This window comes from Bos taurus, chromosome 1 (genome assembly GCF_002263795.3).
Source record: "Bos taurus isolate L1 Dominette 01449 registration number 42190680 breed Hereford chromosome 1, ARS-UCD2.0, whole genome shotgun sequence".
Lineage (NCBI taxonomy): Eukaryota > Metazoa > Chordata > Mammalia > Artiodactyla > Bovidae > Bos > Bos taurus.
The window spans coordinates 58,925,411-58,947,092 of record NC_037328.1 but is presented as its reverse complement, the minus strand read 5'-3'; the positions used below and the strand labels follow the sequence as shown (position 1 = coordinate 58,947,092).

General features: G+C 45.3%; 1 protein-coding gene across 2 annotated transcripts; it reads right to left on the bottom strand.

Annotated features, from left to right (window-relative positions):
- Positions 1-1,490: 1,490 nt before the first annotated feature.
- On the bottom strand, positions 1,491-20,574 carry TIGIT (T cell immunoreceptor with Ig and ITIM domains). 2 transcript variants are annotated; one of them, XM_059890181.1, is made up of 5 exons: positions 20,123-20,574; positions 19,887-20,021; positions 18,557-18,886; positions 16,051-16,157; positions 1,491-4,285 (listed from the first exon to the last, which is right to left on the bottom strand). In XM_059890181.1, exons 2-5 carry the CDS (start codon positions 19,942-19,944, stop codon positions 4,055-4,057), a joined length of 726 nt encoding a protein of 241 aa, XP_059746164.1. In that variant the 5' UTR covers positions 19,945-20,021; positions 20,123-20,574; the 3' UTR covers positions 1,491-4,054. The 2 variants fall into 2 exon arrangements, with proteins under 2 accessions (XP_059746164.1, XP_005201418.1); XM_005201361.5 differs by lacking the exon at positions 19,887-20,021 and having other exon boundaries at positions 1,492-4,285; positions 20,123-20,571.
- Between the last annotated feature and the right edge of the window lie 1,108 nt (positions 20,575-21,682).

Below are 21,682 nucleotides of genomic sequence, written 5' to 3'. Positions count from 1 at the left end.
ATCTAATACGCTAGGCACCAGTCACATGTTGCTATTTGCATTAAGTTTAAATCAATCAAAATGAAATAAAATTTAACATTAACACCCTTAGTCACATTAGCCACATTTCAAGTGCTGATTGAAATCATGACTACTTATGGCTATTTGCTGCCATATTGGAGAGCACAGATATAGAAGATTTCAGTCATTATAGAAAGCTTTATCGGATGGCTCGGACTGTAAAGAATCCACCTGCAATGCAGGATACCTGGGTTCAACCCCTGGGTTCAGAAGATCACTTGGAGGAGGGCATGACAACACACTCCAGTATTTTTCCTTGGAGAATCCCCATGGACAGAGGAGCCTGTTGGGCTACAGTCCATGGGGTCACAAAGAATCAAACACAACTGAGCGACTAAGCACAGCACACAGTCCTAGACTCTAACTTATGCAAAAATTCTCCCAAAGTGTGTTTATTAGTTGCTCAGCTGTGTCCAACTCTTTGCAACCTCATAGACTATAGCCTGCCATGTTCCTCTGTCCATGGAATTTTCCAGGTGAGAATACGAGTAACAATTCCCTTCTCCAGAGGATCTCCCCAACCCTGGGATTGAATCCGGGTCTCCTGTATTGCAGGCAGATTCTTTACCATCTGAGCAACCAGGGAAACCCCAAACATCAAAGAATATAATTCTGACTTCCAGAAAACTCACTCTTTTACACACATAACGCTCTCCTGGGTCTCTGGGAAGGTGTGCTTGGGAGTGGATGTGGGAGTTGACTGCAAGGTTGCAGGACTGGAAAGAACCAGAAAACTGAACAAAACACTGATTTCTCATAGTTGGCAGGTACAGCCATGCTGCTGACTCCCTCCTTTGGTGGGATTTGAGCCCACCAGAACCCTGCCATTCTTGTGCAGCACACACAGCCACCCCCTTGTCCAGCTGAGAAGGGACAAGTCATAAGATAAAATTGCATGGGAAGTTTCTGTCCACTCATGAAGATAATCTGCCTCAAAAGTCCATGACTCATAACTTCTCTTACGTGTTCAGGGTAATGCATTGGGTTACCGATCAGTTCAGTGTAATTCATTGGGTTACATGCCCAGGCTTAGAAGGTGGAGTGATAAGGGCTATGGTGTAAATGTATTTTTCTTCAAATTCACATTCATTGATTCATTTATTCTCCCTTCCCCCTATCATGGACTCTAAGAGTGGATCCAGAAGCTCTTAAGAGCTCTTGCCTACACTTAGAGGTCCCCCACCTCAGTCTCTCTTGTGATCTTTTCTCATATTTCTCAAAAGACACAATAAGAGAGAAAACCTTCCTCAGGCCCTATTTTGAATGATAGAGAGAGAGAGACAGAGCCCACCAGCCAGAGATAGACACCCATCCTAGGTACCACCTTGACTGGGACTTAAAGTCTATGGCTTCACAGTCCAACACAAATATAATGGCAGCTACATATGCAATTTTAGATTTTCCAGTAGCCACATTAAGAAAGTAAAAAGAAACAGGTTAAATCCATTTTAATAATATATTTTATTTAACACAATATATACAAAATATTATAATTTCAACATGTAATCAGTATTCTTCAATTAATCATGTGACCATTTACATTTCTATTATTCGCACTGTTTTCACAATCTGGTGTGTATTTTCTACTTCTAGCACAGTCCAGCTCAATAGGACTAACCACATGCCATGTGAGAGCCACACATGGAGAGCGGCTGCTGTCCTGGACAGGCAGGTATCCAGGTACATGGCTTTTAGGGGACTATCTTCTCGGTTCTCCAAAGAAAATCTGCTTCAATGAATTCCACTTTCAGATTTATTTTTTGTCTAATTCAAAAAATTTTATTTTTTGTCTAATTCATTTTAATAACCTGACCCATTTGCAACATCTATGGGTCCCTTTATATTTTTAGTACCATCCAAATGATATTTGGAAATGTTTCCCTATATAATCATGTTAAATAACTATCATAGTCATGTCAAATAGCATCCAACTCTTGGTCCAGCCTCAACCAAATTTGCATCTTCTTCAAATCAAAATACCACTCCCTTTTTTGTCATTATATGTTAGTTCATTTGTGAATTGTGAATTGTCTTCTACTCCCAACCAGTCTGCACTAGCCTTGCAAGAAAGAAATTGTGAACTGCCATGGCAAAAAGCAGCATTTTTACAGGTATCTATCTCTCTTCCAAAGGACTTGGCACTCTGGATATATTTCAGTTCATTGCTCCTGACTATATACCTGTTTGATACAGAAGTAAGAAAAATCAAAATCCAAGGAGGAGAAGGAGTTGAATTGTCTTCTCCCTCAACAGCCTGATTCTGAGGGAGCAGGGCAATGCTCTATTTTGAAAGTGAAAAGAAAGTGAAAGTGAAGTCACTCAGTCGTGTCCAACTCTTTGCGACCCCATGGACCGTAGCCTACCGGGCTCCTCCATCCATGGGATTTTCCAGGCAAGAGAACTGGAGTGGGGTGCCATTTCCTTCTCCAGAGGATCTTCTGGCAAAGGACAGTCTTGCTTCACATTTTCTCAGTTCCTGTGCCCATGGAAGAAAATCAGTCTCCTGTAAATGCCACTTCCCTCATTTTTCTAAGAAAGGTGGTGGGAGGATAAAGCCTGAATGCCAGAAATGAGCCACTCCAATGCCACAACAACCCCAGCTCAAAAAGGTAAGGGCATGACTGTAAGCGTTCTGGGCAGCTAGTTTGAGGTGCTCATTTTTTTAAACCTGCTATCATCCTCTTTTGTTTTTCTAGGAAGAGTCTCTATTTTAAAAATTAAGATTTCCTCTTTGGTGGGAAACAGATTCTTTCTTCAAAGACTCAATGGTAGATTGATAGAGAAGAAGTAGATCACAGTTCAAGGGTCAAACTATAGCTCCTGCTGTGGACCCGCACCATTTCCGTGGGCTTCCCCACCACATGTGGCTGGAAGAGCCTAGAGTTCTCTGTATTTGGCCATCACTGGCCTCTGAGTACATCCAGCAAAAGGAGATTTGAATAGTCTGCCCAGAAAATAAACTCTGAAGTCTTGCTTGCTCCCTTGGTGCCAGGGTCTTCTATGTGGGACTTTTACCTCTCAACTTTCCTATCTATGACTTCCCTAAACAAAACTCCTGCTCTCTCAGCCCAGCCTCACTGTTCCCCACATCCTCCCAAGCCACTTACCCACAGAAAAGCTTATCCTGACCATCTCACTCTGAACTGACATCTCTTCCCAGAGGCCTGTGTCTTAGACCCTTATCTCCTCACTACCTTTTAATGTAAATATTGTCTCCCCACATAAAGGTGAGTTCTTACAGGGCTAGGACTCTGAAAGAGTCTGCATTTAGTCACCCTCCAAGCTCTGCACAGAAGCAGGTGCATGCGTGCTAAGTCGCTCAGACGTGTTCAACTCTTTGGGACCATATGGACTGTAGTGTGCCAGTCTCCTCTGTCCCTGGGGATTCTCCAGGCAAGACTACTGGAGTGTGTTGCCATGCCCTCCTCCAGGGCATCTTCCCAACCCAGGGATCGAACCCACGTCTTTTACATCTCTTGTATTGGCAGGTGGGTTCTTTACCATTAGCACCATCTGGGAAGCCCCATAGAAGCTGGTAGCGTGCCTTATTCCTAAAAGGCCTCCAGTGTGTGAACATTGATGAAAACGACAGTGACAAATGAAATGAAGTGTCTCTGCAGTCACCCCACCACCATCACCCACCACAAAGCCCTGCAGCCCTAAGCCCTGCCCAGTGCTTTCGGGGGGATGCAGATCTCAGCCACAGGATCTGCTCCCACTGCCAGCTTCAAAACCAGCTCAGGTCTTTGTTCGGTTTTCTAACTTTGCATTTGTAATCAGACACAAGCTCCTCACCGGGGTCTGCACCATGGAACTGGAGGGACTGGTAGAGGAAACACAGACACAAAGGAGGCTGACATGCATTCACTCGACAGAACACACGCGCACACACACGTACACACATACATACACACAGAGCCGTGACGTGCAGATGCCAGTACATCCATCTGTGACGACAAAGACTGGACTGGGTCTCCCGGAAGATGCTCGGGCGCTAACCCGTCTCGGTGGGGAAGCTGAAGCTGGCCAGGCTTCTGTAGCTCAGGACGTTGAAGTACTCGTGCGGCTCAGCCTCGGCGTGGTCCTCGCTGCCCTGGTCATCGCACAGCCCGGCATCCGCCTGCACACAGCTGCCGGGGGAGGACACGACCCTGGGCCTGCACGCCTCCGGTTCAGACGGCCCCCTCCCAAGGTCACCTTCCGCAGAACGGATTCGGAGAGATTTCTTCCCAAAACAAACAAACAAACAAAAAACCCACAAAGTGAATATGTGGGGATATCATTCAAAAACGCCTCTCCAACGTGATCCAGGAATAATATCTTACACACACACATACATTGTGTTCTTATCAACACTAGTTCCTTAACCCTTAATTTCTTGATCCGTCTTAGACTGCTTTCAGCCCCAGCCGCTCCACTGAAGGGCTCCAGGCTCCCCCACATTCTCCTTCTGGTCAGCTGAGCCCAGGAGGCGGCTTCCGAGCCCCCTGTCTCTCACACTCCCTGGCTGCCTCTGACGCTGCTGACTGCTTGCTTCCCTCTGAGATGTTCGCCTTCCCTGCTTTACTGCTCCCATGGCATCACTCTCTCTTGCTTCTCCTCCTCCTCCTGAGGAAGTCTCCCACATCCCTCCGTAGCTGAGCCTGCTCTTTTTCTTTTTTTTTTTTTTGCTTACACCTCATCTCCCCAGATAAAGATGTTCTTCCAGGCTTCCGCCTCTGGTCTGTCACACCCGACACTCTCTCTTCCTCTGTACAGCAGCTCAGCAATTCATCCTTACGTACATCTCCACCCACCCTCTGTCCTCTGAGGAACGCCACATCCCTATCCAAACTAGCCCAGGCTCTGCCCTGAGCTCCAGACACCAAGGTCCAGCTGCAGACCCTGAGCCTCACTCCTCACCACGGGCAAGCAGCAAGCTGTCCTGATTTATGGTACCAGATGACCAGAAATCTGGAGGCTAATACTAAACTCCAATGGGCCAGGACTTTCCTGGCAGTCCAGTGGTTAAGATTCCTGTGCTTCCAAAGCAGGGGATGCTGATTTCCATCCCTGGATAGGGAATTAAGATCCTACATGCTGTGCAGTTGGCCAAAACATACATAAATAAGTAAATATCAGAGCTTGGGCTTCCCAGGTGGTTCAGTGGTAGAAGAATCTGCCTGCCAATGCAAGAGATGTGGGTTTGATCCCTAGGTCACAAAGATCCTCCGGAGGGGGAAATGGCAATACTCCAGTATTCTTGCCTGAAAAATCCCATGGACAGAGGAACCTGGCAGGCTACAGTCCATAGGGTTGCAAAGAGCTGGACATGAATGAGCACACACACAAATATTAGAGCCTAATAAATAACTTTTTAAAAATTCCAGTGGGCCATAAAATCCCATCTGATTTTATTCCAAAATAGCTTTGAAACTGAGCCCCTCTTTCGCATCCACTTCCATGTCTCATCTCTCACCTGCACTTCCAGACTCACCACTCTCTAGATTCCCTCTAACCTCTGCTCCAACTTACACGGCCACCATCCTTCAAAAATGGAAGTTGGATCCTGCCATGCTTCTGCCTAAAACTCATCCATGGCCCCCAGTGTCTATGGGCAGGTGCTTAACCACCTATAAATGCCACAGGTGGACTTCAAACCCCTTGAGCTGTACTAACAATGTTTTGTAAAGTGCATTTTTCTGGGAAGAAAGTCCACAGTTTCACCATATGCCCCACAGGAGACTGTGAGTAATGCGCCCCAAAATGCCTTTTGTGATCTGGTCATACTTGCCTTTCCAGCTTCATTTCCTGCAGTGCTTCCCTAACCAGCACCCCAAGTTCAAGTATAGGGCCTGGGTGCCAAAGAGGCACCATTTATTGCGAATCTGCTATGAGCACCAAGTGGGCTAGTTTCTTTATGTCATCTCAGCAACCAACTATTGAATTTTCTACTTTTGAGTGAGCTGATAGGCTCAGACAGGTGAAATCTCAGTTCTGACTTGAGTTTGTCTGACTCTGGGCCATGCTCTTCTTATCCAAACTGCCTCTCATCTTGCAGTTTCCAAATGCTATGCACTGCTTCCCGCCTCTCCAATTGGGTATATGTTACCCCTACTGTCCGTTCCCCACAGCTCCCTGAAAAGTTGTTTGCTCCTTCCTCCAGACTCGGCTCTACAGCACGCTTTCAGGAAGACATCCTTGATCCTTCCAGCAGAGTTATATCCTTCCTGTGTGTTTCACTGTGGTCCTGGGTGTTCTTCATTGTAACCTCCGATGCTGTCTACAATTGTTTACCCTTCTGTCTCTTTAGACCCCAACTGTGAGCTCTCCTGAGGGAAGGATCTGTGCTGTGTTCTTCTTGGTAACCTCAGATCCCATAACAGATGCTTATTGTATGTCTTAGGACTAAAACACACACACACACACACACACACACACACATACACACACAACACTCTCTCTCTCCTGGCCCACCCCACTAGCCCCAAATCTAAATGAACAGGATTTTTCAAATCAAAATATAGACTCATGGTGAGACAGGTGTATATGTACTTATGAAACAAGAGGAAAGACAGTGAAATCTGTTTGGGAAAATCAAGGACGTGAAATCAGCCATCACATCCCCATGACAGTATCACAGGTGAGGGTTGTGCTTAGAGGCAAAAAAAGCAAAGAACAGCAGGCATAAGTGGGGTGGCAGAAGAAGTGCCTCGTGGCACGCCATGCAAAGGTGACAGTCTCTCAGCTTTCACAGATGCTGCTCCAAAGCAGGTCACCCAGCCCCACCATAGATCCAAATGACAGAATTACATAGAGCTGCACACAGGCTCGTAAAATGACAATGAACACAAACCACATTTCATTCTGTCCACCTCACTGCTTCAAAATAAGAAACAGCACCATCTTCACTGGCTAGTGTCAAGCTCAACAGGATACAAGCAGATGCAGAGAGGCTGAACAGAAGGGTGGGTTGCATGGATGGGCACCTTGGACACATATCAAAAATTAGGAGCAGGGTCACACTGCTGGCCTTGAGGAGCTGGCTCCTGAAGGCTGTTTCATTCCCTCCTTTTCAGTAGAAGTGGCTGCACCTTACTGTGGGTGTGAAGAAAAGGGTTGTAATTGTAGGTCACGTGATGCTGTGCTTAAAAGGAGTCCTATATCCCTTAATGCAACTCTATCCATTTAAGAAAAATACTGATACCCAGTTCTCAAAGAGCTGATTGTGACTTTTCCTGATGGTATATGTATTCTCCTTCCCATTCTTAGACTGCCTACCCTTGTCTTTAAATCACAGGACTATTTTGGCTCCCAAAAATCCTCTGGGAAATGTAAATATGTCTGAGATGGATCTCTCAGCTGGTCTGTTTCATTCCATCCATCCTGTGTTGGGAACCCTACAAAATCAGCATAGAAAACAAGCCTGGGATTAATGCACTGATGTTGTTCCAAAGGACCAACGGGAGCTATGGAGATCACAGTATGAACATTTGCGGGACACACGCTGTCCTCTTGGGGAACATAAGGACAGTTGGCAGTCACTGTCCCGGAGCTAGACACACCCATCTCTCCTTTCCCTTACAGATGATCCCCTGGGGGCACTTTTCCCAATAGCTGGTCATCAAATAACATCCATTCATTTAGTCCTCATCAGTCTATGCACTATAACTATTGAGCACCAGGTATTATGAAGTGCTATAGTAAATAAATTTTATAATAATTATAAGAACTTAATAAAGAACAGTTACTAATCCATATCAGGAAAACTGCCAGGTGCCTTGCTTGAATTATTTGACTTGAGTTTTTCTACAACTCTAATAGGGCAGTGCCATAATTATTATTCCCATTTTACAGATGAAGAAACTGAGGGTCAGCAAAGTTAGGTGGCCGAGCTACTCAAGTGGTAGAGCTAGGATCCAAAACCTAGGTCTGTCTGATTTCAAAGCCCAAACTCCTAAATAATGCAACCAACTGGCTCCCGGGGTCTGAAGGAAATGCAGCTGGCATTCTGCTCAGATCGCCTCCTCACCCGACCAGCGTTCCCACTCCCCAGACACTGCTGTCATGGATCCATGCGGAATAGTGAGAAGCATATGTCGGTCTCTACCCTGAGTTAATATTTGGTCTTCATTAAATCCCAGTTCCTGACCCTAACATATCCCGAGTGATAGGAATGTCATACACAAGGCTCCTAAATCCCTTGGAATATCCTGGATGGCAGGAGTGTCTTTTGTCCCAGTGAAGTGACTTTCGGTGGGCCCTCACATGGAGGCTGGTCAGAATGACCAAGCCATGAGGAGAAGCTTAGAACTTCTGGCCCTAACCCCTATCCTCCAGGGAGTGGAAGGGACTCGAAAATGAGTTAATACCCAATCATGCCTGTGTGATGAAGTCTCTATAAAACCCCCAGCAGTATGGGATTGGAGAGTTTCTGGGTTGCTGAATACAGCCACGCGCCTGCGGGGCAGCACACCCAGCTCCATGAGGACAGATGCTCCTGTGCCTGGGACCTTTGGAGACCCCATCCCATGCATTTCTTTCATTTGGCTCTTCATCTGTATCCTTTATCAAATTCTTTATTGTATAATAAACTGATGCAGGTAAGTGTTCCCCTGAGTTCTGTGGGACATCTTAGCAAATTATCAAATCCAAGGAGGGGACTGTGGGAACCTCAATTTACAACCAGTCGGGCCTCTCTGGTGGCTCAGATGGTAAAGAATCTGCCTGCAATGTGGAAGACCTGGGTTTGATTCCTGGGTGGGGAAGATCTCCTGGAGGAAGGCATGGAAACCCACTCTAGTATTCTTGCTGGAGAATCCCCATAGACAAGGAGCATAGCAGGCTACAGTCCATGGGGCTGCACAGAGTCAGATGTGACTAAGCAGCCATAGCAGTCAGAGACACAGGTGACAGCCTGGGACTTGCAACTGGCATCTGAAGTGAGGGCTGTCTTGGAAGACTGAGCCCCTAACTGCTGGGACCCGATGTTAACTACAGGTAGATAGTATCAGAACTGGATTGCTTATAGGGCGTTCAGATAATGTGGCAGAATTGGTCAGTGTGGGAGCTTCTGGTGGCAGAAGTGTTCTGTGCACTGCTAAGAGTAGAGAAGAGGAAAGGACAGAGTTTTTCCCAGTGGTGATGGTGATTTATTCTCTAAGTCATGTCTGACTCTTGCAACCCCATAAACTGTAGCCTGCCAGGCTGCTCTGTCCATGGGATTCTCCAGGCAATAATACTGGAGTGGGTTGCCATTTCCTTCTCCAGGGGATCTTCCCAATCCAGGAATCGAACCCAGGTCTCCTGCATTACAGGCAGATTCTTTACTGACTGAGCTTGGAGGGAAGCCCATTTTTCCCAGTACAACTTACTAAATCAGGAATTGGCAAACTAAGGCCCATGGGTCAAATCTGGGGCACCACAGGCTTTTGCACTGCCCATGGGCTAAAAGTGGGTTTTATATTTTTAAGTGGTTCAAAAAATTCAAAAGAATAATATTTTATTAAACATGAAATGTATATAAAATTTAAATTTCAGTGTTTATAAATAAAGATTTATTGAAACATGGCCAACTCATTCATTTAGATATTATCTGTGGTCCTTTCACAGTGTGATGGCATTGTTGAATTGTTGCAGCAGAGACTGGAAGGCTCACAAAAGCTAAAAGATCCTGGCCCTTTACAAAGAAACTTTGCCAATCTCTGTACTACATAATTTTGAAACTTCAACAGCTGCTTATGTTTCTGGAGAAGATCCAAAGGACACGCTTTTCCTAAAGTGGAAAGAAATGTGCTAATGAAGAAACCACCAGCATCACTGAGGGGCTCAGAGGTAGCTCTCCTCTGTATGCTGGGGTTGAAGAAGGCGATGATGTAGAGATCTGGATCCCCAGCAGCGACAGGGAAGAGGAGATCCCCAAATAATAACGGGGCAGATGGCAGCATGTAAGAAATGAAGTGAATGTAATTACTGAAATGGCAGCCAAGGAAGCCTGGCCCACAGCGCTACTAAGATGGCTAATAAATCCCAGTGGTCCCAGGAGACATATAGATGGACAGCTGACAAGGGTATTGCTTAAAAGTATAATCAAGAATTCAAGGATACATGAGAGAAGATTGAAGCATGGCAAGTCAAGATCTATAATAGTAATGGTGTGGATACTGTCTGTTCACCCCTCAACGTCACTCTCCATCCTTCTGTGCCCTAAGGAGACTGAACTACACATGTGTGCTGTGCTGTGCTTAGGTGCTGAGTCATATCCGACTCTTTGTGACCCCATGGGCTGTAGCCCACTAGTCTCCCCTGCCCATGGGGATTCTCCAGGCAGGAATACTGGAGTGGGTTGCCATGCCTTCTCCAGGGGATCTTCCCAACCCAGGGATCAAACCCAGGTCTCTTGCATTGCAGGTGGATTCATACTGACCCAGTGATTTCTCTTGCTCTCTGGCTTGAGTCTGGTTTCAGTCAATGCAAAGCAACAGTAGGAGAATGGTGGGAAGGAGAGTGAGGTTGAGGGTATATGTTCCCCGGCCTTCTCTCTGCAGGGTGCACTTGGACTGGCTGTGATCTTCAATCAAGGATTATAGTACTTCTCAAGGTGGTCCCCTCCACACAACCCTCTCTTTCCAGGGCCTGGTCATCACCCTTCCTTCCAGGTTTCAGTAATCATTCTCTCTCCTTTTCCCTGAAGATCTCAGGGTGGTAACAATACATTCCTACCCGCCCCCTTATGCTTTCCCTCTAAGCTTTCCAATACTTTGTAAATCCCTTTATTAAACTGTCCTCAAACTACTCAGCTTAAGAGTACTATGTTTCTCTGCTGGACCTTAAATACTACAAGGATAAAATACATTTGAGCAATAAGAGAAAGAAGACAGGAAGCCATAGCCAAAGCATAGGAAAAAGCAGAGAGGAACTGATTTGGACAGGTAGCAGCAGACATGTCAAAGAGGGGGCTGGTGAATAAAACATTGTAGAAGGGGAGCCACAGAATTCGATACCTACTGGACTCTCTCTTTTCACCTCTTCCCCTTTCCCTTATACAAACTTGTCTGGAATACTGGCCTGAAAATGAACCAGTCTTAATCATTAACAGGAAAATGTGTTCTGCTGCTTGTAAAGAGCCTTCCATATTTCCATGTGCCAGAGCTGCAGAGTACTGGTGACAGCAGAGGACATCTGCTCACCAGCTACCATAACAACTCTCTTCCAGCTCACAGATCAATCGTTGTTCTCTTCACCTCTTTCCTCTAGTCAATCACTTTTCTTGCATTCATTTTCCCCTAGAGGTTTCATTACGAAACCTATCTACTGTGATAGCTAAGACATAAATGAAAATACTATAAGTCATTAAGTCATTGATTTCTCCAGTAGCACTAGCCACATTTCAGCCACTGCTGGATCCCCAGCACTCTGTTCCATGATGCCTACTGAACAACAAGGAATAGTGGCCACATCCTTATGAACCAAGCCAGTCAGCAAACTAAATGTTTGCCTCATAAACCTGGAAGCGAGGGTTTGAACCATAGGACAAGAAATTTTTGCAAGCAAGTTGGTGGACTAGGCAGTCGTATGCTAGTATTAGACTTTATGTAACTTTCACCTATCACATGAGTTTTCCTACCGTTTGGAAAATCTCTTTCACTTCCTCTGGACCAAATCTGCAAAGTCCAACAGGTGCCTGAAGCACTTTTAGACCACTGACTGGGGGAAACCTGGGCAATTTGTCACTCAGAGGGGAATAAGACGTTGGTTCTGCTACCAAATTCCTTTCCCCATCCTCATTCCAATCTGTTCTCAGTAAAATAAGGTTAGAGTAAGTGCTCCTGGGATTTCTTCCCTTTCAGATCTGAATGAAGACAGAATGTGTGTCAAATGGAACATGTTACTGTTACATCAATACCCTGGTATTGATGATAGGTTACAGAAAGCAAAGTGGGTTTATCTACATGAACTAAGAATTTAAGATGTAAGATATTAGACTGAAAATTCAAGATTAGTCAGTGGTGATAGGCATCAGTATGCACAAAAGTGTAACGCCATAAGCAGAATTAACAGTAGGAAAGTATACACAAAGTCTAGACACTTATACAGTATTAAGGCTATTTTAAATGTAAATTATCATGAGGTCTAAGTGGAAAAACATTACAATAGCACTTTCTTATTAAGCAATTCTAATTTGTGCAATTTCATCTCAACTCTGAGGCCTGGAGGGGGAAGCAGCTCTTGAAGATCTTCAGAGGAGATCTTAAATAGATGTTAAATAAGAAAGAAGAGAAAATCAAAGGATGGTCCATTTCTGAGAGATGGAGAAAAGGAAAAAGAAGACAAGAACTCAAAATAAGCAAGACACATGGAATTTGAGCCTAAGAACACACAGCTGTCTAAATCTCTCCCTCTGGAACTGGCAGTGGCCCAGGCAGATTCAGGCTAAATGGCTGGTGAAGAATCAGGTAGAGTGAAGCTAGAACTCAATTTGGGGGTCTTAACCCAATATAGTGCAAGGTACACAGTGGGTGGGCGGGCTAAATGTGTTCTGCTTGTAGTTCAGCCTTTGAGGGATTTCCCAAATCCCAAAGTGGTCCAGTGATTAAGAATCTGCCTCTCAATGAAGAGGATGTGGCTTCAATCCCTGGTTGGGGAACTAAGATCTCACATGCCATGGGGCAGCTAAGCCTGTACACACCAACTCCTAAAGCCCACACACCTCAACTAGAGAGAAGCCTGAGCCCCACCCCAACAATAGATCCTGCCTGCTGCAACTAAGACCCAATACAGCCAAATAAAATAACTATGAAAACAAAAAAAAGAGTCAGCCTTTGATTGCAGATAGGAAATGCAATGTCAGAAACAGGAGTTCTGCTTCTGGTGGAATAATGATTACCTATGTTGCTTTGAACCAAACTTTCCATTGAGAACAGCTAGAAAAGCTAAATAATATAAGTGTCTATTTGTAGTCATCTGAAATCTATCAAATCAGTGAGAAATTTTAGGCTAGGGCGCAAAGTCTAGGAGTAGGAAGCCCAGAGAGATGAGAGAGCATTCAGGGAGATTTTCTTCTAGAGAAATTTCCTGAAAGTCTTGGCTAAGAAGCAGATAAACTCCACAGAGTTTCTGTCTGGAGGGACAAAACTTTGAGTTCAGAAATCACTGAGGAGGGAGACTTTGGCAAACTCTACAGGCTTTGAGTTAGAATCCCAAAGGACCACCCTCTACCAGTAAGGAAGTAGCAAAGTTGGGTCCAGCTTTAAATTCTCTCACCACTGATTTAATTAAAGAGACAGGAACGCTAGTGCTTTCACACTGGTCATCTGGCAGAAGCCAAAGGAATCAATCCTCTCTAGAGGAAGATGATACTACCTAGAGCTTCAAATTGTTGCCACAGGTCTTGAAGTAGAAAGTACAGCACTCAATGAAAAATAAACAGTCAAGAAGATAAGATAGGTCCAAGAAACAAGCAGAAAGAGAAAATATTAGAAGACCAGAGAGAACACAACTAAACAAGATTATCAGGCACAGATTTCAAAATAACTGTGATTAATATTTTCAAAGAATTAAAAACAAGATTGGGAATTTTGGCACACTGTAAGCTATTCAAACAAAGAACAAAATAGAAGTTGTGGATCTGAAAAATATGATAATGGAAATTAAAAACTTAATGGATGGGTTTAACAGAAGATTAGATACATCAAAGGAGATACTTAGTAAACTGGAAAGCACATCCAAAGAAAACATTTGATGAGACAAGTGGATGGAAAATTCCAAAAAGAGGGTAAGGGATGTGGGGAAAAGTGAAAATGTTGAAAATATCACCTGTGATTAGAATTCCAGAAGGAAAGGAAAGCAAGGACAGAGAATTAATATATGAAGAAATAACAGCCAAGAATGATACAAAACTGACAGAAGATGTCAAGTAACAAATTCAAAAAGCACTCTGAACCTCAAACAGAATAAATACATAGATGACTATATCCAATTATATCACCATATAATTGCTGAAAACCAAAGAGAAGGAAAAATTTTAAAGAACAAGAAAACAAAAACAAACAAATACTGTCTTTCACAGAACAAAAATAAGACTCCCATGTAATTTCTCAACAGAAATATGGGAAGTCAGAGACAATGGGGCAGTATTTCCCATGTGTTGAAAAAAAATCACTGCCAACATAGAATTCTATACCCAGAAAAACAAATAGATCACTTCTAAATTAAGGAAAATTAAGATATTTTCAGACAAACAAAAAGTGAGATAATTCACCACTAGCATGCCTGCTCACAAGGAAATGCTAAAGGATATTCTTTAGGCAAAAGGAAAACTATTTTAGTTATAAGAAAGAACATTCGTGAAGAAGTGAAGAGCAATAGAAAGGTAAATCTAAACACACATTGACTCATAAGACAATAATCATCTTCAGGTGGGTGGTTAAAATAGAAAGAGAACTAAAATCCATGACAGTAATAGCAATAAGTTGGGGAGGTAAGAAAAGAGTTAATGTGTTCTAAGGTTCTTGCAAAATCCAAGAGATGATAAAAGCACTAATACATATTAGACTTAATAAATCAGAGGTCTATTTTATAATCTCTAGCGTAACTACTAAAGAAAAGAAAAAATGCATAACTACTAAACATGTTTTTAATAATAAAAATACTTAATTCAAAGGGCAGCAAGAAAAAGATTAGGGAAGTAAACAGGCAAAACAAACATGAAGAGAATAAGGTGGTAGATGTAAACCCATAGGTATCAGGAATAACAGCACCAGGTACCAGTCCAGAGAATAAAGCAGGCTGTAGAGCTGAGTTGTTAACTGAGTACAGTCAGAGTTGGAGGGAAAGTAAGGCAGGCTGGGGAGGAGGATCTGGTATGAGGTGGAAAACAGCGTTAGGAATCACAGGCTTGTACTCTCCAAAATGTTTGTTTAGTAACTTAAATTAAGGCAACCTTGGATGGCTTAAAAGACCCAAGAGGGCAGATAAAAAGGAGTGGGAATTCTTTTGTTCATCCAAATCAGTAGCTTCCCAGGTGGCACTAGAGATAAAGAACCCACCTGCCAATGCAGGAGATGCAGGAGACTTGGGTTGATCCCTGGGCCAGGAAGATCCCCTCAAAGAGGGCATGGCAACCCACTCCAGTATTCTTGCTGAGAGAATCCCATGGACTGGCAGCCTACAGTCCAAAGGGTTGAAAAGAGTCGGACACGACTGAAATGACTTAGCACACATGCACACAACAATAGCTGCCTGTTACCTCACAAGGACATGAATATATGAAGAAAATATATTTCTTCATTGTTTACAAAGCTTCCACGTGGAATATGCTAGCTGTTCATCACAATCCTGGGATATAGAGCATGCAGAATCATAATGCCTATTTTACATATGAAGAACTGGAGACCCAGAAGATGAAACAACAACCCTATCATCACACCCTCCATGCTGAGAATAGAAATTTCCAATTTCCCATCCAATACTCTCTCAGCCACATGACCTCTTAAGCAAATGTAATGGAGGATGTACAACCTACTGATCTTGCCATGCACCTTCTGCCCCTAAATTTTTGGAGTGTTGATTTTTCATCCTGCAGAAATGCTAGGTAACCAGCACTAGTGACTGGCTATTAAAATTTAAGGAGCTAATGTCCAAAAACCCCTGGCACAGAGCAGATGCCCAAGATGCGTCAAGCTCACAGTAGATAAATCAGACTCTCAGAGGAGTAGCTTAAGGGCCAAGCAGAAGCCAGGAACTGTAGGCGACAGCATGATGTGGAGGATTCAGGTCCAAACTTTCAGGAGCTCCCAGACAAGGGAGAGGGACAGTGAACGAGCACAAACGATGCCGCTGAAAGGCAGAGAAAGTACTGTGGCAAGAGGCGTAGAGAGCAGTGCTGGGGGCAGGGGGGTGGGTGGGGAGTCACATCTAGACAGCAAGGGGACAGGAAAGGACCAGGGGTGGGATAGGATGGGTGGTAGGGATGGGGTGCCCAGGACTGAGAGGTGCAGCCAGAGCCATTACCTTTCTGGCCAGTGTGGCCACTGCAATGACTGCTATGCAGATGACCACTAGCACTGCGGCCATGGCTCCAAGCAGTGGGATCTGGAACCCAGCGCTGTACTCAGCCACTAGAGGGAAGACAAAACTAAGGTGAGCGGGTAGAGGCCAGAAGCAAAGGGCAACCATTATCCAGGGAAACCTCAGTGTCCGGGCACCAGGGGTGGGGATTGGCCGGGCTTTTCTCAAACCACAGAACTGGAGTCTTCAAACCCAGCTCTTTGGCGAGCAGAGCATCTGCCAGGCCCATCACAAAATGAATAACTGATCCCTCCAGAGCTGTGCCTCATGCATTTGACACCACAGCAGACCGTTTTTAACACTCCCTTCTTCTGTTGGACAAAATCACTTTCAGTAATAGTCACAAAGTGAAACAAATAACATTCAGTAAAAAATAAGAAAGTGAATACTTTCTTTTTATGAAACTTTGTGTTTATAATCAATCTGATATTTTGAAAAGTTTAATTAAAAAGTAAAATTAACATTAAAGTACAAAGAAGAAAAAAGGCATATAACCTTTCACCTTAAGCCTATAACACATCTCAACTAGGCTGTGAGACCCCGGAGGGGCTAAGGCTCTGGAACTTGACCCTTTGCTGTTTTGCCAGCACCTGGAACCTAGCAGACACCTAATAAATACTCGTGACACAAGTTAAAGCACGAAAAGGAGAATCTGTATCAAGGTGTAAAATATAAACAAGAAGGAGGAAGAGTCGGGGGGCTTGGAGAGATGATACTTGACCTGAGGAGGGTGTGAGGGAAACAGACAGCTGCCAGGCTGTGTGCTGGACTATAGGCACACGAGCTTCCAGGCTGCCCCCTCCCATGCCCACCTCCTTCCCAGGATCTCGGGCAGAATTCAGGTGTCCGGGGAAGTCATGGAAGGAGAGGGGTGTAGCAGAGGCTGGGCCCTCTTTCCTTTGACAGAGGACTCTGAATGCCAGGAAGGTGGTTAAGGCCTGCCATCACTTAGGATGGGACAGCACGCATGGTGCCTGCAAGGTACCAGGACAGGGAGGCGAGCCCAAATTGCCCAGCTTGCTTTCCTCCTGCCCTGAGGACCCAGTCTCCTGCCTTGGCCACAGGTAGGCAAAGAGGACTGGCGGGGAGCAAAGCTACAGACAGCTGTCCATAGAACCAGCAAAGGATGGAGGCTGGAGGGGTGCGAGGGCCTGCAGAGGGCCATCCATAGAACCAGCAAAGGATGGAGGCTCTTCCCCACATGATACTTGGGCCTATGCGGGGGCCCCTCAGGAAGCAGTGCTCGAGAAGAAACTTGCAGGCCAACTTTTATCTCCTCAGTTTACACATACACAGTTTGCTAACTCATAAGACTTAAACTCCCACACCATTGATGGCAGCAAACAGCAGCTCTGAGGGTGTGTGAGTGGAACCTGAAAACCAGTATTAAAATCAGCTATACCACTCTGAGCAACGGTCAGGCTCAGCTTCTTCCTCCACCCTACAGTCAGATGGGGTTTGGGGGATCCTATTAATAGCTAACACTGACCTCATGCTTGCCACATTCCAGGTGCTATTCTAAGGGCATTTCCTTTTAGTCAGTAATCCAATCCTATGTTCACACCTCATAAGGTCTTACATCTCCTCATTTCACAGTTGAAAAAAACGAGGCACAGAGAAGCCCAATAATCTTGTCTGAGGTCACAGCAACACTAGGATTTGGACCCAGGCCGTCTGGGTCCATCATCACTTTTCTATCCTGTCCCTCACACTAGAACAGTCATTTTCCCCCTCCAAAGAGGTTTAAGTGTGCAGGTGGATAATGAAGCTGAGAGCATTTTGGGAAACCATCAAGTACCACAGAAATGTAAATTGCTGTACATTTACACTTAGCACACACTGAGCTCTAATCCTTTATAAATGGAGAGGCTAAATCTAATTGGCATGATCACTGCTAAAGTAATTAATGTGATCCCTTCTCAAATGGGTTCTTCCCAGGCAGTGCAGCAGTAAAGAATCCACCTGCCAATGCAGGAGATGCAGGAGAATCAGGTTCAATCCCTGGGTCAGGAAGATGCTGTGGAGTAGGAAATGGCAACCCACTCTGGTATTCTTGCCTAGGAAACCCCATGGACAGAGGAGCCTAGTGGGCTACAGTCCGTAGAGTTATAAAGAGTTGGACATGACTGAGCGACTGAGCGTGTACACGCTTCTCAAATGACCTGAACAGCTGGTCTTCCTAACAAAAACACATAAGATGTGCTTTTACCCAAACAGTGGTTCTCAGTCATGGCTGACTATTCAAACCATCGAGAGTGCTTCTAGAATCTAACACACCCTGCTCTGTCCCTAGAGGCTCTGACTGAACTGGTCTGGGATGGGGTGCCAGCTTCCGTACCATTTGAAAGCTCCCAGGTGATGTGAATGTGAGCCAGGGTTGGGAGGTCCCGCTCTGCAGTGATTCGATCATCGAGCATGAGGGTCCTCAGCCACCTGGCCCCAGGCATACCTGAGTGTCGTAGGACTTGCAGAAAGAGCACCCCTTTGTAAATCCCGTCAGGGTAGGTGTGATAGACGCAGGTGTACTGTCCCGTGTCGTTACTGGTCAGCCACCGGAGGGTGAGGCCCAAATTGGAGTCCGGGACCACTCGCTCCTTGAAGGCAGGATTGATGTGCCACCCCAAGCTGTCATGATGAATGGCCACAACTTGGTCTTGCAGATTCCAGTTGACTTGGGTCACTTTGGCAGTGGTGGAGGAGAGGTGACATTGTAAGGTGACAGAGCCACCTTCCTCTGCAGAAATGTTCCCCATTGTTACTATTCTGCCTGTCACAGCTCCTAGAGAGGGGGAAAGAAGTATGCATTTTTAGCATCTGGTTTTGAACCTTTCCATAGAAATTCCAACGAGTCTTTGAGGCCAAAATTGATTTTCGGTGTTTTGCTTCGTTTTTTTTAAGATTTTTTTTTTTTTTTTTTTTTTGATGTGTACCATTTTTAAAGTCTTTATTGAATCTGTTACAATACTGCTTCTGTTTTATGTTTTGATTTTTTGGCCATCAGGCATGTGGGATCTTAGCTCCCCATGTAGGGATTGAGCCCACACCCCCTGCACAGGAAGGCGACGTCTTAACCACTGGATCACCAGGGGAATACCAGAATTGGATTTTGGAATGACACTCTCTCCAGTTCGTCCTGTCTTTCCCCCATAAACACCATAATTCCTATACAATGTAGCTGCTTCACCCTCTCAAGACACTCTGTTGGAATATTATTTCCTGATGAGCTCACTGATTTTTTCCACACACTTATGTTGTCTCTGTACCTAGAATATAGGCCCTTGTCGGCCACCACCTCTGTTTCTGATTGTATCTATCGGCAGCCAGTTCTGCGCTGAGCCCATTATCCTTTGAAATAAGACCTGGCTGTTTCGATTGACTGCCATTGGGGGTGCCTGGAAAATTTTCAGAAAAGCCTCGAAATCTAAAGGAAAGGACGCTTGGGGAGTAACTCTGTTTCTCCCAGGCAAAACCACCCTCCTCAGCACTGACCCCCGCAGATGGTTCAGAAAACAGGGAAACAAAATTATAACAGTTTTTAAATATTTCTGCCCCCTCAGACACATTTATTTATGATTTTTAATACAGAAGGAAATAGGTTTAACATAAATTCAGTCTATAGCAGTAGAATATCTGTAATCTGTGACAATGACGTTTTTGACCCACAAAAAGCATACTATGTTTTTCTAGAAGTTTCCTCAAGGACAGAAGAAAGGAGGATAGAGCAGGAGGGGACTTCGCCCAGCAAACCCATCATCCCTCCTCCTTAGCCCCTTTCTCACCTCCTGCTTCTTTTTTTGGGTCAGCCAGGCAGGTACCCCACAACCCCAAGTCCTTCATCTACCACCGAAAACAGAACTGGAGCTCCTTCTCAGAGACAGCGTTTTCTCCCACGAGGGGACACAGGACTCTGAAAACTGTATTTCCTTCCGTCAGATGGATGAGGCCTTGGCTCCAGCCTCCCCTTCCCGCCCGCTCTCCATCCCGGTCCTGTCCTGGGCTAGACTTCAGATCTTACCTGATGTGGGGAGGAGAGCCTGCTTCAGCACCTGGGCCCAGATCAGCAGGAGACACCACTGCATGCTTCTGCCCAGGGGGCTGACAGGAAGCAGCTGTGGCCCCTTCTGCCACCGAAACTGGCTGACTGCTGATGGCAGGGTGAAACTGAGCCTCTGAGCAGAGAGGGTCTCGGAAAAACCAAGTTCAGCAAAAACAATGTCAAAGACAGATAAAGCTCACAACAAGAGCACAAACTGCCCTGGGCAAGCCACAAGAAAAGCCATGAAGGTAACACTTTAAAAATAAACAAAAATGTGGTTAGAGATACACTGGTCTTTGGATTACTATTAGTCAACCTATAGTTTTCAAGTTCTGTCTCAATGCACTTTTTAAAAAAAATCAGCCTTCATCAAACAAGCTCAAAAGCATCTGTGTAATGCCCACGATCCTGGGGAACCTGTCCCTGATGGGGTTCACTGGGTTGCCCTGACTTCTTCCCACTAAAGAGTGTGCAGTGAGGAGAGAAACTTAAGTTTATGCACTTAAAGGCCAGGAACTGCACTTGAAATCTAATGATCGTGGGAACAAGAGCCATTTACTTCAGAAACAAGACAAAAGTCTTGACCAAACAGAGCAGCTTTCCCTTGAGTGAGGGAAAGAACTAAGATTCCCTCTCCTTGAATCTTATTTCTTCGCTCTTATTTATTTGGACTGAGATGTTGTTGAATTTGGGCTTAGTCTCTCTGACCCAGTAGAATCAGAGGAGACCAGAAGAGTGAGTTTTCTCATGAATGGTGACCCCACAACCATTTGGGGATGCAGAGGGCGAGCCCCAGTTGCCTGACCCTGGATTGAGATTGGCTGACACTGGCCTGGAGCTCTCAGCTCATCATCAAGCCCTGCTGTTGGCCCACCCTTCCTTCCTGCTTCCCCCCACCTCTCTCTGTTCATTCATGTGAAAGTCCCTGAGTGCCTGTGAAGCACCAGACTCGAGACTAGGCTCTGAAGATACGAGGGTGGATAATCAGAGCCCCCTGCTCTCAGACAGTCCACAGTCAAAGCTTGCTCTCTGGTGAAGCCTCACTCTGGGGAGAGGAGGCGGAGGCTACACATTCACCTGCCCTCAGGGCTCGCCACTGCTGCCTTGGACATGCCCCATGGTACATGTCCCAAAAGTCTGCTGTTCCGCCAGGGGGAACACTGGAAGCCTGGTGCTCTGCCCCTCATTCCAGCCTGTACCCTGAGCATCCCACACTGCCCAGACTCCTGTCCTTCTTTCCTCCTGCAGGATGCCCGATCTCAATCCAGTTTCCTCCCCTCCCTGGGTACTGCCTACTCCCAAGTCTACACCATGACCCATGTACAACATACACCTCACCCCCACCCCAGCCCCTTAGACAACACACGCCTCACCAACTACTTTCTGCTCACCCCAATTCAACCTGTCCTTCAAGACTCACATCAACACATCCCCTCCACCGCCTCTCCACAGTTACAGAGCTGCAGCTGAAGAAGCTAAGAGACCTAATGTGGGTGCAGAGGTTGAACCAGTGGGGCATTTCCGAAATTGTTGCCAAGG

Excerpts from the sequence above, each read along its gene's own strand:
- TIGIT (XM_005201361.5), bottom strand. The coding sequence starts at position 20,186 with ATGCAGTGGTGTCTCCTGCTGATCTGGGCCCAGGTGCTGAAGCAGGCT. Across the intron at positions 16,158-18,556 it reads GCAAGTCCTACGACACTCAG|TGGCTGAGTACAGCGCTGGG; the intron begins GTATGCCTGGGG and ends TCTTCCCTCTAG. Across the intron at positions 4,286-16,050 it reads TGGCCACACTGGCCAGAAAG|AAATCTCTCCGAATCCGTTC; the intron begins GTAATGGCTCTG and ends TGTTTTGGGAAG.